At 45.9% G+C, this 13,531-nt stretch overlaps 1 protein-coding gene across 48 annotated transcripts in view; it reads right to left on the reverse strand.

Moving 5' to 3' along the window:
* Positions 1-13,531, reverse strand: part of LOC147348197 (uncharacterized) — a 544,560-nt gene that overhangs the window by 415,869 nt on the left and 115,160 nt on the right. For 40 of the 48 annotated variants that reach the window (XR_015151211.1, XR_015151169.1, XR_015151168.1 and 37 more), the window contains exon 2: positions 11,182-11,916. The exons of 1 other annotated variant lie outside the window; for it this stretch is intronic. Coding sequence is in view for 1 of the 47 variants with exons in the window: in XM_086366617.1 (XP_086222743.1) it covers positions 11,182-11,191 (10 nt within the window). In the remaining 46 variants the exon portion in view is untranslated. Of the gene's footprint in view, positions 1-1,698; positions 1,865-11,181; positions 11,917-13,531 lie in introns of all 48 variants that reach the window. 7 more of the 48 variants (XR_015151212.1, XR_015151207.1, XR_015151196.1 and 4 more) reach the window with 1 other exon arrangement.

Consider the following 13,531-nt stretch of genomic DNA (forward strand, 5'->3'; position numbering starts at 1 on the left):
TCCCCCAGATGGAAAAAGACCAGAGTCTTGCGTCACTCTTAGAAGAACGTCACCAAGGAGAACTACGTAGCTAGCATTAAACTATAATGTGGTTACCTTGTTTTTGTAGCATAACACACGGTCGCTTAAGTCCACGATCACTTCACTTTCCTAAGAGCCAGAGAAAGGCAGTCTCTATGATGTCAACTAGCCCCTGAAATAAACTGGAATAGGCTGTATCACACTGAGTAATCATCCCCTGAGGTAACAGAGTCTTGCATGCAAACAGTTGCACTATATCCCGGGAATATTAACCTGTCCTGTTAATGGCAACATCACCCCTTCAATTAGCCTTAGTTTCCCCCAGAAGTCTTCCTTGGTGGCTCAGATGGTAAAGAATCTGCCTGCAATTCAGGAGACCCAGGTTCAATCCCTGGGTCGGGAAGATCCCTGGAGAATAGAATGGCAACCCACTCCAGTATTCTTGCCTGGGAAATCCCATGGACAGAGGAGCCTGGCAGGCTACAGTCCATGGGGTGGCAGAGTCAGACACGACTAAGTAACACAATGCTTTCCCCCGAAGCAGGCCTAAGGCAAGGACTCAGATGAATTCATTCACTTGGGAACCATTGGTGATGGAGTAGAGAAGAGAAGCAGGAATGAAAAGGAAGAAGCTCAAGGTGCTCTTGGGAGCCAGTTACTGCTGTGGACAACTGGAACTCAAGTTCATGGCCAGCTCTGGGAGTCAGGAAGGAACAGGCCTCAGACTTTCCCAAACAACAAACAGGGCTGCTGGGCACTTATTCACCTACTCTCAATCATGCATTGAAGATGGCTTCCAGACCACCCCTTCAGCGCTGCTGGCTTGCCCCCTGCCTCACCACACACACAGACTAAGCAGACACTCTCAACAACATGCCCTCCAGGTAGAGTCATAGGTGTGCACAGGTGTTCTGAATGTAGAAGTTGGCACCAAGAGTAGACGTGTGAAGCACAGATTATGTCAGCTCCATCCTCAACGTGCAAATTATGTCACCAGCAAACACAAACCTAGGCTAACAAGCTAGGAAGGCTCTTTCCAACCAGTGTGGTTTATTTTTTCCTCCAAATAGGACATGTTGCCTCCTACTATTTTAAATGACCTCAACAACTCAGGTTCCGCATCACAAAGACAAAACACTGTGGAAGGGTACCCAGTTCCCATCCCACAGCTATACATTCAGTTAGTAGTGCTCACCTCAGGTCTCAGCCCCTAGCATTCTTGGTGGACAGGAACGTCCAGTCTCCTGGCCATTCAGGAGACGCCTTATAACAGAATTCTTTGAGAGCACATTTTCTGATATTATGTGGCCTTCAGCGGGGCAGCAGCACCCTGAGGAGAGGCTATTCCTCAGAAGCAGCAGGTACATAATCAACAGCACTTCATTTTCTGTTTTGAGGGTTTTCTCAACAAGTCTTCATTTCCGTAATGAACTGCCTAATCCTGATCGCTTTCCCCACAGAGCAGTGATTAAGTCTGTAACCCTTATTATTGTAGGAGGGGTGTCTTATTCCCATTAAAATGACCTCATTGCTGCGCCTCACAGGCCACTGCAATTACATGCTGAGTCTTTGTGAGCTGAAAAGCCAAGTGGAGATAACTTCACCTTTCTTTTCTACTTGTGAGTAAATGCAGAAGTTTCCGGAGAAGGCAATGGCACCCCACTCCAGTACTCTTACCTGGAAAATCCCATGGACGGAGGAGCCTAGTAGGCTGCGGTCCATGGGGTCTCTAAGAGTCGGACACGACTGAAGTGACTTAGCAGCAGCAGCAGCAGCTTCTGGCCAAGTTCAAGAGTCATTGGTCTCTCTGGAGCTCAGCACTGATGTGTTGGTGAGGGAGGAGCTGAGAATGTATGGAATTATCAGCACCAACTCTAGTTTTAATGAGAAAACTCTTTGCACACCTATAACTTCTCAAGCTCAGCCAACCAGCTACAGAGAGCACAGGAGGGTCATTCTATTTTTCTAATGTGAGTATTCAAGGTGCCCTGAGATGGCTTCCATAGTTCTAACTAGATAATTAAAACAAAAACATTAATTATTTGCAAGCGTAGGGACATGCCTGACCAGTACCATCTCAGTAACACGGAGAATTACCATCAATTCATGGCTGCTGGGCCAGCCCATATTGGAGAGCCATATGGATGACATTACAAACACTAGCACTCATAGACAGTTTAATTTTTGATAAAATTATCCTCTTACTTAAAACAAATGGGGGAGGGGTGTTTAATGATCTTATTCTCTGGAAATATGTCAGCTAACTTAATCCTGCCACATACAGAATGGAGGGTTCAGAGGGAAAAAAGACCAACAGGATGAGCCTGACCCTAACAGCCAGAAGAGGCAGCCAAGAACCCAAGTCACATGAGCTATGCCTCCTTGACAGCTTTGGATTATTAATAAAACAGTTGCCAAGACAGAAACTAGTGGGCCAGACAATGCACTGTCTTTCCAATGGTTAGAGTGTCCCATGAAAAGCCCACTTGACAGAGCCACTCTCTTTCAGTGCTGATTTACTGAGCACCATTCCCAAGGAAAAAAGCAGTTAAGTTTAATTTATAGTAACCAAGGGCTAACCAAGGAACAGGAGTCAGCAGCTAGCTGGCACCAGAGTGAAAGATGCACTCAGCTATTCATGTAAATCTTTCCATTTTATTAACCACCAAACATCAAAGACAACCAGCTGCCCGGCAGATTATTACTACTTTGCCATCCTATCAAAATGACATAGCCATTCAAATCCCCCATGATCGAATGTCTCCTGTCCTTGCTGAAAGGGACTCAGAAATCACGTAGCCCCTTCCTGTGGGTTCACACATAGGAAAAATGATGTTCCAAATGATCAAGTCATTATCCAAGATCAACAGGCTAGTTTGCAGTGAAGTACTATTAGAACTTGGGGCCCTAGCTTTAGCTTAGGTCTCTTTTCCACCACTTTCAAAGGCCAAGAACTCTGAATTTGGGGAGATTACTACTGACCACACCAGCCAGAATTTATGCCTCCAAATTGTGTTGCTGGAGTAGACTCTTGAGAGTCCCTTGTACTTTAAGGAGATCAAACCAGTCAATCCTAAAGGAAATCAACCTGAATATTCATTGGAAGGACTGATCCTGAAGCTGAAACTCCAATACTTTGGCCAGCTGATGGGAAGAATTGACTCATTAGAGGAGACCCTGATGCTGGGAAAGATTGAAGGCAGGAGGAGAAGGGGATGACAGAGGATGAGATGGTTGGATGGCATCACCAATTCGAGGGACATGTGTTTGAGTGGACTCTGGGAAATGATGGAGGACAGGGAAGCCTGGCATGCTGCGGTCCATGGGGTTGCAAAGAGTTGGACGTGACTAAGCAACTGAACACCACCACCACCACCAGCCAGGGTCATCAGTAACATATAATGAGCCAGATCTCAAGCCACATCTTGTGGATAAATTAGGAACATCCAGAGGCTTCGTTAATAACACTCAGATCCCCAGGGTTCTCCTGGGTACACTGAAGAAGTAACTTAATAAGCAAAGTCACTGTGAAATAAACATCCATTGATCTTTTTCTCATCAGTGTGGTAATATAGGAGGCTACTGAGGGAGACTCTGGCTGCCTTCCAGGAGAAAATAAGTCTTGGACTTTACCTGTTTGCGAACAGAGACAGGACCCAAGTGATCTCCAGACATCTCTCCTGGTTCTAAAGTTCTCTAAATTGAATTTATATATTTCAAGGCTGAATCAGAGTAGCATTCTTGTAATATAACTTCATAAAAAATTTACCTTCTATCTCTCTAACTTTTCACTGGTTACATAATATGTTCACTTATATAAAGTCTTTACCTTCTAGTAACTCTTTGAGGGTACAAAGGCAGGAATAAAATATTTTGAACAACTCTAGGAGGGAGAAAATACACAGTTGAAGAATGCCAACTCAGCCAAACTAACCAGGTTAGAACCCATACCGCCAACCACCACGAGAGCACGTGGGACTCTCTCACTTCAGGACACTAGCCAACTTCTCTGATCACCCCAGGCTCAGGTACCAGGGAACAGAAGACAGCTCTGATGCCCCAGAGCCCCTGAAAATTATTTAAATTGGCCACCTCTAAGCCTGCCTACCCTGCCTCACCTGTTCCTTTTCCCAGAAACCACAGTCAAAGTGTCAAAGTTTTCACAATAGTTCCTTCCTTTCCTTCTGCCCCGACTGACCCTGGTGCTTCCCTGTGTTCCCCACACACACTCCATGGCAGGACAGGCCCCTCCTCTTAGGGGTAAGATCAGTAATAAACTATTTTTTCAGTGGCAATCATCTCTTGGTCTGTTGGCTTCACTCTACCTCAAATTTTTCTATTCCTAATTCATAATTTAGGGCACCTCCACCACCTTTTACCCACCCCAGCCCCAGCAAAGGTGAGGTCACACAGCAGATGCTCAGTAAGCAGCTATCATAGTACAGACTATGTGTCAACCTGGTTAGACCACAGTGCCCAGATATTTGATCAAGTGTTGTTCCAGATGCTTCTATAAAGCTTTTGATTACCATTTACATCAGCCAACTTGGAGTCAAAGCAGATTTCTCTCCATTATAGGTGTGGGCCTTGTCCGATCAGTTGAAAGCCTTAGGAAAATACTGACCTTTCCAAAGGGAAAATAAACTCCACCATGAGACCGTCTTTGGATTCAAACCCACAGCTCTTCCGCTGGCCTCCAGCCCGCTGAACTGCCCGCGGATTTCGGATCTGCCAGCCTCCACAAGCACAGAAGCCAATTCTTCAAAAGAAATACACACATACCTTGTTTTCCCCCCAAATCTCAAGAGAGGCCAACTTGACTGATTATAAGCTTACAATTAGTATTACATAGAAGCGCTTCGGGGCTTCCCCGGTGACTCAGATGGTAAAGAATCCGCCTGCAATGCAGAGGACCTGGGTTCAATCCCTGGGTTGGGACGATCCGCTGGAAGAGGGCATGGCAACCCACTCCAGTATTCTTGCCTGGAGAATTACCATGGACAGAGGAGCCTGGCGGGCTGCAGTCCATGAGGTCACAAAGTGTCAGACACAACTGAGCAACTACGCACAACTGAGAATCACTTTTATATTGGTATTTTTTTAACTTTTTATTTTGTATTAGAGTATAGCCTATTAACAATGTTGTGATAGCTTCAGGTGGACAGCAAAGGGACTCAGCCATACCACACATATCCTTCTGATTCTCTGGACAACTCTGACTAATACAGTAATGTTGAGATTTAATGTACAAAATGATGTCTGCTGTGAATAAGAATGCTCATAGCAGCACTTCTTATGATCAGTAAAAAAAGACCCAAATGGTCATTCATGGTGGTTTAGATAAATAAATACTGCTGCTCTCATCACATGGACTATCAGAGAGTGAAGAAAATAAATGAGCCACAGCTACAATCAACATAAATACATCTTTTAAAAAAAAATGGAAGTCTTGGTACTCCATGACAACCCAGTGGTGGGATGGGGTGGGAGGTGGGAGGGAGGTTTAAGAGGGAGGGAACATATGTATACCTATGGCTGATCCATGTTAATGTATGGCAGAAACCAACACAATGTTGTAAAGTAATTATCCTCCAATTAAAAATAATTTTTTTTAAATAAAATAAATCACAAGCAAAAAATAATGGACATCTTCAAATATATTACTGACCAAGTCAATATGAATCTACAGTGCTAAAAGTCAGGACCTGATCACTTTAGGAGGCTGTCCAGGAAGAGCTGGGGACCCCTGGGTTCTTTTGGAGTGCTCCCTGCAATATTGTTTCTTGATCTGGGGTTCAGGGGTCAGCAACACTTGAGAACCAAACAGTGAAAAATGTTATTGAGCTGCGTATTGATGATGTGTGCCCTTTCCTGTATATACGTGACCTTCACAAAAGGTTGCAAAGAAAGAATAATAAATTAAAATGATTTTTTAACATTATTCCATTCTGTGACCGAGATCCAAAATATAGTAGGCATTTGTATATTAGAAACTCAGCAATGTAGATGATAAATGTTAAGCATGAAAATAACCTTATATAACTGAATATGTTAGATGTTTTGTAAATGAAAACATGTTATAGCATCTAGCTCATGTCTCTGGAAGTACTGAGAGAGCTCAGACTCTTGAGCCGCTAGAATCATCCCACCAGGTACATGATGTGCTCTCCCCACCCACCCATCCACAGGGTACAGAGTCCCACAGCGAACTGGCAGAATCACCCTCTTAGCATCTAGGTTTTCTCAGGAAATGGAATTCCCCACTGTAATTATCTCAAGTGTCTCTGGCTGAGTTGAATAAATTAGACATGCAATCTGTACCTCATATTTCAAGAACTGTGAGTTATTCCACAAATTTAAAAAAAAAAATGCAAAGAAAAGAAAACTAGAAAATCACTGTATAGCCCAGACAGTGACAGCAAACCTGCTTGGATTTGGGACTTGGAGGCAGGGGAAGTGGTTTGGGTGTTCTCTTTTTTAGCAGCTGCATGTTGAGAGTGGGTTCACTCAAGTAACAGTGTTGTTACTGTTCAGTCACTCAGTGGTGTCTGACTCTTTGCAACCCCATGGACTGCAGCACACCAGGCTTCCCTGTCCTTCACCATCTACCTGCCTTTGCTCAAATTTATGTCCACTGAGTCAGTGATGTTAACCAATCATCTCATCCTTTGTCACCCCTTTCTCCTCCTGGTGGTTGGGTTGAAAACGCAGCCTTCAGTTATCCAGTGGGAAAAGGGAACTGTGAGCCAGAGGTGTGAGCACCAGTTAGCCCTTATTCAGACCCTGGGCTCGGCAGGGTGTGGGGGATGCCTAGCACCTAGACCCGGAAATGCTAGCACTTGGTTGGCCAAGTCTCTTAGGATCAAGTCTACCTGGCTTCAGCTGTCCCCACCCAGCCTGGTCCAGCTCCCACTTCTCCTCTGGGAGACACGGTGCGCACCTCGGGGAGCTATGGGGAGGCACCGGGAGTCCTGACCTTCCCATGCTGGGGCACCCTGTCTTCACCTGGAAGGCTAGAACATGGCAAACTCCTGCTCAAGACTCAGTTCTCTAGGAGGTGTTTCCAACCCTCCCCAGCCTCCACCACCCCAACTCCCTGCTCTGAGCACCTGGAGGGCTGACTTCCGGGTCTGGATCCCCCACTCGCTTCGTCTGCCTCTCTGTCTGGGTGGGTGGGTCGGTGGATGGGTGTGTGTGTGTGTGTTGTGTGTGTATGTGTGTGTGTTGTGGGTGTGTGTTGTGGGTGTGTGTGTGTGTACATGTCCCCGCATCGGTGTGTGTCTCCTCCCCTTCCTGGTTCCCTCTAACTTCGCCTCCCCGTCCCTCTCCCTCCGCCCTTCTCTGTCTCTCCCCTTCCCTCTTTCTGTCCCTATGTCTATCCCTCCCACTCTGTACCCCGGCCCATTAGATTCTATCTCTCCCTTCCCTCATGCGTCCCTCTCTCTGTCCTTGCCTCCCTGCCCCCATCCCTCCTCTGACCTTGGATGTGTCAGAGTCGTGGCTGCCACTTCCTCAATTTCCACATTTATTCATTGAACATTCTGTTCCCATAACATCTGCAAGCCACAGAACAATTTCCACCTAAGAATGATCTGTTAAGTACTATGAGCTCCTCGGCTGAAACACAATCACTCGAATCGCACGTCCCTCCCATACCTGCATCTCCGCCTACACTGTCCATCTGTCTGTCACCCCACATCTGTCTGTCACCTCACATCTGTCTGTCTCCCCAGCCTATCTCCCTCGCCCCCTTCTATTCTTCTCCCATATCTCCCTCCTCTTCTCCTAGGCTCTTCCTTCCCTGCTCATGTCAACTCCCCGCCATGTATCCCCACTCTGCACTGCCTGCTCTGTGGCTATGATCACCTCCTTCTGTCCGTCTCCATTGGTCAGCTTTGAGCTCTCAGAATTCACTCTTCCTACAGCCAGAAACATAGATCTGTAGTCTTATATCCTTATATAAGGATCCTATGTCCTTTACCAGCGAGGAAAGAGTCTCCCTCTCTTGAATTCAGTAAGAAAAAAACCTAGTGGAGAATTAGGATTGCTTCAACCCAGACCAAAGTCCTTTCCTTTAGGCCAGTTACTGTGGCTGGAGAGGGGATATCCCCCATACCCTCATTTAAATTTTAAAATGTGTTCAAATTAAATGCAAATAATCTCAAGATGACTTGGCATTCTTATTAAATTTCAAAGCTACCCTATATAGAACAAGCTCCAGATGGAGTTTATTTACCCTTATCTGTGTGTCTTGCAAAGACACAGTTCACAAACCCATCAATCTATTGGACTGTAGAGCCCATAAGACAGGGCTGTGCCTGTCTGCTTCTCTGCTATAACGCCAGCACACAGCCCAAGGATGCTTATTACACCTCTGAATAAAGAAATAAATACATGACAAATGATGGGGTAGATAGATGATCAACGATACTTTCTTAAGACAATTAAGAATGTCTCTCCACTAAAAACAGACTTCCTTCTCTACTCACAGATACATCCCCATACTTCACTCAACCAAAGAGAATTGGAACTTAGCACTTCTCCATTTTTCTATCAACCACCACTCCCAGATGCAGTGCATTCTGGGGACCTCCCATGGCATGCTAAGCCACAGGGAACCTTGCCCTCCCTCCCACACCTGCAGCCCTTTCTTCTGATTCTTTTTAGGACCATCTTCTACAAGAAACCCCAAGTGTCAGACCTAGAAGGTCCATGAATGAAGGAACCAGCCCTGGTTTCCACCTGCCCACGCTGACCCAGCTGAAGAAGGCTGAAGCTCACAACAAATGAAGCATCTCCCGTCTGATTGCTTCCTCACTGCCTGTCTGACCCAGGCTCAGGAAGCAGATGAAAGTGAGGACAGGATCATTAGGAATCAAATCTGTACAAATGAGGTTGCTTACAGCAGATTAAAAAAAGCAACTCAGGGTCCTTTTTCTGGGTATTGCATCATTTCTCACAAGGCGCCTTTGCAAACAGCCCCTAATGATAGAGCGGGCCTCAGAAGGACCACATGAAACTGAATAAAACATCAGCGCTGGGCCAACAGGGTTGATCGTGCATTTTAAAAACCCCAGTGTGCAGAGAACAGAGAATTGGCTCCGATCAGCCAGACACATACAGCCTTTTTTTTTTTTTTTTTTTTTAAGCTAGATGAGACCTTCATCTTTCAACTCACCTCAGGGCTTTTGTATTTAAAAACCAGGCAGGAACACAAAGAAAACACAATTTGTGCTCCAACACCAGATCTTTTTGATGCCCCAGCCAGTCCTGTCCTTGGATGTGTCAGAGTTGTGGCTACCCCTTCCTCAATTTCTACATTTATTCACTGGAACATTCTGTTCCCATAACACCCGCGAGCCATGGAACAATTTCCACCTAAGAATGATCTGTTAAGTACTAAGAGCTCCTCGGTTAAAACACAATCACTCAAATCATGCTCTTGAACGAGTCATCAAACATTGTGAAGCCTCAGTCTTCCTGTCTATGAAACAGGAATAATACTTCCTACATCGCACGGTGGCTCATATTCATTAAATGAAAACAAATGGGTGAACCACCTCACCCAGGGCAGTGTATCACTTATGCCATGTATTTAAATAGTATTAGTTTCCTGTGTATCCTAATCAAAACAGAGAAAACCAGAACCCCCTATTTTGTGATTGCCTTTCAACACAAATGCACACACTGCAAGCCCTAGAAGACAGCCCCCCAAGTTGGAGAGATGGACCTTCAATACAGACCCTGTACATGGGATTTCACTCCCCACACCAGCTGCATAGAGATTATAGCCAGAACACATATACCAGGAACTCCATTATCCAAAGTCATGGGACATATTGATGAGGCAGTCAAAGTAGAGCGAAGAAGTAACAGAAAATGGCAACCAAGACAATGGATGAAAGAGCCAGGTCACTTTTTTATTAAAAAAAAAAAAAATCCAAAAGGCAAAGAAAACAGGAGGACAAAAAAGGACATGGTACAGGGATGTAATTCTCCGTGTGTTAGTCCAGGTCCTCAGAAAGGCAGCACCAGGATGGGAAGAAGCACCAAGATTTCTACGAGGGGATATGACTTATGTGAGAAAACAGGGAAGGGGGCTAGAGAAGACGGGGGAATTGCCAGACTGCATCACAAAGAAGGGGAAAGGGCAGGAGGATTGGTGTGCCACGTCTTAGCCTCTCAGGGAGGTTCAGCAAGGTCAGAGGTCACTCTACGAGAAGTCGGGGAAACATTCTCACTTCCATCAGTCAGCATTTTTGACCAATAATAGATAACAGCGTCTCCCTCCCTTGCACACTGGCCTGTCTCTACAGTGCAGGCCACACTCTGAACAAACGGACAAGAAATAGAAATATACCACAAAGGGACTTGGAAAGCTTGTAAGCCAGGTTAGAAACCCATGATGCTGGTTCCAAAAGGAATGGTGAGGGGAGGTCCAGGGATACCAGTGAAAGAGGCCTGGGGAAAGAGGCAAAGGGGCCAGGGTGTGCTGCTGTCTTGATCTGGGCCCCTCAGAGCCTGAGACAGGGATTGATTGGCAGTTGATTTATTTGGAAGATGAACCAAGGAAGTTGGCAGGAGGGTGGGAGGGGATGAAGCTAGGAAACTAGGAAAGAGACACGAATGTAAGGGTGCACTATTGAGGTTGCTAGAGGCAATGGAATCTCAACTCCCCCAGGACCTGAATACCCCAAAAGTGTCCCCTAAAGAACCAGAGTCTAAAGCATCTACCCACGGGCTCTCTTCTCACTGTTTGAGAGCTGTCTTGAGGAGTTACTCCTCCAGTCTTCCAGGCTGGAAAAAGCCTAGACAGAAAACCAACTCTTAAGCGAAGACAATGCCAGGGGTTTGCAAGCCTGAGCATGCCTGAGACCGCACATCACAGCTTCAGGACAAACCAGAGATGGGCCCAGAGGTGAAACCCAAAGGCTACAGCTCCAAAGGCTGTCCCACCAGTGCCAATCCTATGATACCACATTTAACCCTTTAGTTGTCTGTGCCCTCCCACCCTGATACCGCAGAGCATTTCGATTCTGCCCGATTTCAAGGTCCATCAACCCAGAACTCAGAGGAGGGTGAAGGAAGTAGAACAAAGCCAGGCCTTTCCATCTCCCAAATCCTCCCCCTCCCAGTCAAGCCCTCCAGAGGCAAACTCACCCCGCTCCATGAAGGATGACTCAGAGACGTGGACCTTCAGGTGGGACAGGCTCACAAGTCCTGGCTGACACCACAGGGACCTCTCTGCTGCAGGTAGGGTCAGCTATTGTCGCAACTCAGCAGCTCAGGTCACTGGCCAGAAAACCTACATCCACATTCCAGCTTCACGCCTGTCTCACCGCCACAACTTTCAGACTAGTAGAGTTTGCCTCCACCTGATGCAAATATCTAGTAATTAAGCCAGCAGTCTTCAGCCCAAGGTGTGTATCGGAATCACCTGCAGGGCCCAGGAAGCATCCAGAGACCTCTGCTTGCTGAAATAGGAAAAGGAGGACCTGAGTCCTGATTGGTCCCCTCAGGAGATTCTGAGGCCCATTGAAGTGTAAGAACCACTGATTTCAGCCTGGACCACAGGGTCTCAACAGTGTCTGTGCATTAAACTCTCCTGGGGATCCCGTTCAACTGCCTCAGCAGCCTTGCTGTGAAGGGCAGGTCTTCACCAGGTGGGTCTATGGCTCAGATAGGCATCCAGGTGAGACCAATACAACCGGTCCACAGTCCAGCTTTGAGGAGTCAGAGCTCTGATGCAGAACTTGCTGATCTCAAGATGGCTTCACAGAGGATCTGCAGGAGTTCCTGGGATCTCAGGATCTCAGACTCTCCTGGGTCCTGTTTTTCCCTGGTCTCATGGTTCCCCCCAGAAACCAATCCATGCAAGCATCAGTGACTTTTCGGCTATCGGTGGAGAAAAGAAAAAAATCTTGCTGTGCTGCTGCCTTTTTTGAAAATTGAATAAGCTATAGTATTTAAGCTAACATATCCCAAATATTATCGTTTTATCAAGTAATCAATATAAAAACTATTAATGGGAAGATCCCCTGGAGAAGGAAATGGCAACCCACTCCAGTACTCTTGCCTGGAAAATTCCATGGACTGAGGAGCCTGGTAGGCTACAGTCCATGGGATCGCAAAGAGTCGGACACGACTGAGAGACTTCAGTTTCAGTGATATATTAAACTCCTTCTTGTTTGGTTTTCATATTCATGCTCAGTCGCTAAGTTGTGTCTGTCTCTTTTCCACCCTATGAAAATGATGGCCTGCCAGACTCCTCTGTCCATGGGGTTCTCCAGGCAAGAATACTGGAGTGGGTTGCCACGCTCTCCTCCAGGGGATCTTCCCAACCCAGGGATCAAACCGGGGTCTTCTGCATTGGCAGGTGGATTCTTTACCACTGAGCCACCTGGGAAGCCCTTTTTGGTATTATTAATACATCTTAGAAATCCAGGGTATAGTTTGTAATTACAACCTGTCACGTTCCAAGTAATAACTGCATGTGGCTGGTGGCCACGATATTGTATAAGGCAGTAAGTACCCTCTTACTCTCTGGCTTATATCACAATCGAGAAGTTCCTTTTCAGTCAACCTATGTGCTTCCTTTCAAGCATCACACAGTCCTGGTCCTTAAGCCAAACCTCAGCTAAAGAGAGAACAAGAGCTCCAGATCTCTGAAAACACGTTCTTTTTTTGCATCTGGCTTTTCAGTGGCTTCCAAGGAAGTCCAGGGTGACCAACCAGCCCAGTTTGCCTGGGACTGCCCCAATCTTCATGCTAAAATAGCTAAATCCCAGAAATACCCTTAGTTCAGATAAACCAGGAGAACTGGTAATCCTTTAAGTCTGTTTCTGCACAGATCACCCTCTAACCTTAGAGGACTTTTTTCCATAGGTAGGATAACTGCCTGGTTCAGCTGTTAAGAGCTTAACATGTACATATAAGATCTGCAGTCTCTGAGTCCTGGACAACTAGCACAGTTTCTTTCCATTTCTATCTCTCTGATTCTGTTATTGACTCTGAACCATGATGTATCTCACCACATTTCAGGGGTATTGTAAGAATGAGAAAGCACCTTGAAAACTGAGAAATTAAGTACGTGTCTACTACAATGCTTTTTGAGCAAGTATTATATGCCAAGCCCTGAGCTAGAGCTTTACCTTCATTATGGGCTTTACAACAACCCCATGGAGGTAGACAAGTACCATTATTGTCTTCATCACACCTCTGAGCCAAATAAAGCTCCAAGAGGCTAAGTAACTCACCTACAGTCACATCATTCATTAAATCTCAGAGGTGTGCCTTGATCCTACGGCTCTGAGGCCAAAGTTCACTAAAATAACAAAACAGAAGAGAAATAACTGAGAGAGGGGAGATCCCTACATGGCAAGATTGATCTCCATGCTACAAGAGAAATGCTCGAAACCATAGGCCCTTGACAAAAAACAACAAAAATTTCCAGGGATATTTGAGATAAGATCATACGATATATCTTCAAACACATTTAAAGAAAGGATTT

Source organism: Bos grunniens, chromosome 22, assembly GCF_055505025.1.
Source record: "Bos grunniens cultivar Pamir isolate PY7600 chromosome 22, Bosgru_T2T1.0, whole genome shotgun sequence".
Classification (NCBI taxonomy): Eukaryota; Metazoa; Chordata; class Mammalia; order Artiodactyla; family Bovidae; genus Bos; species Bos grunniens.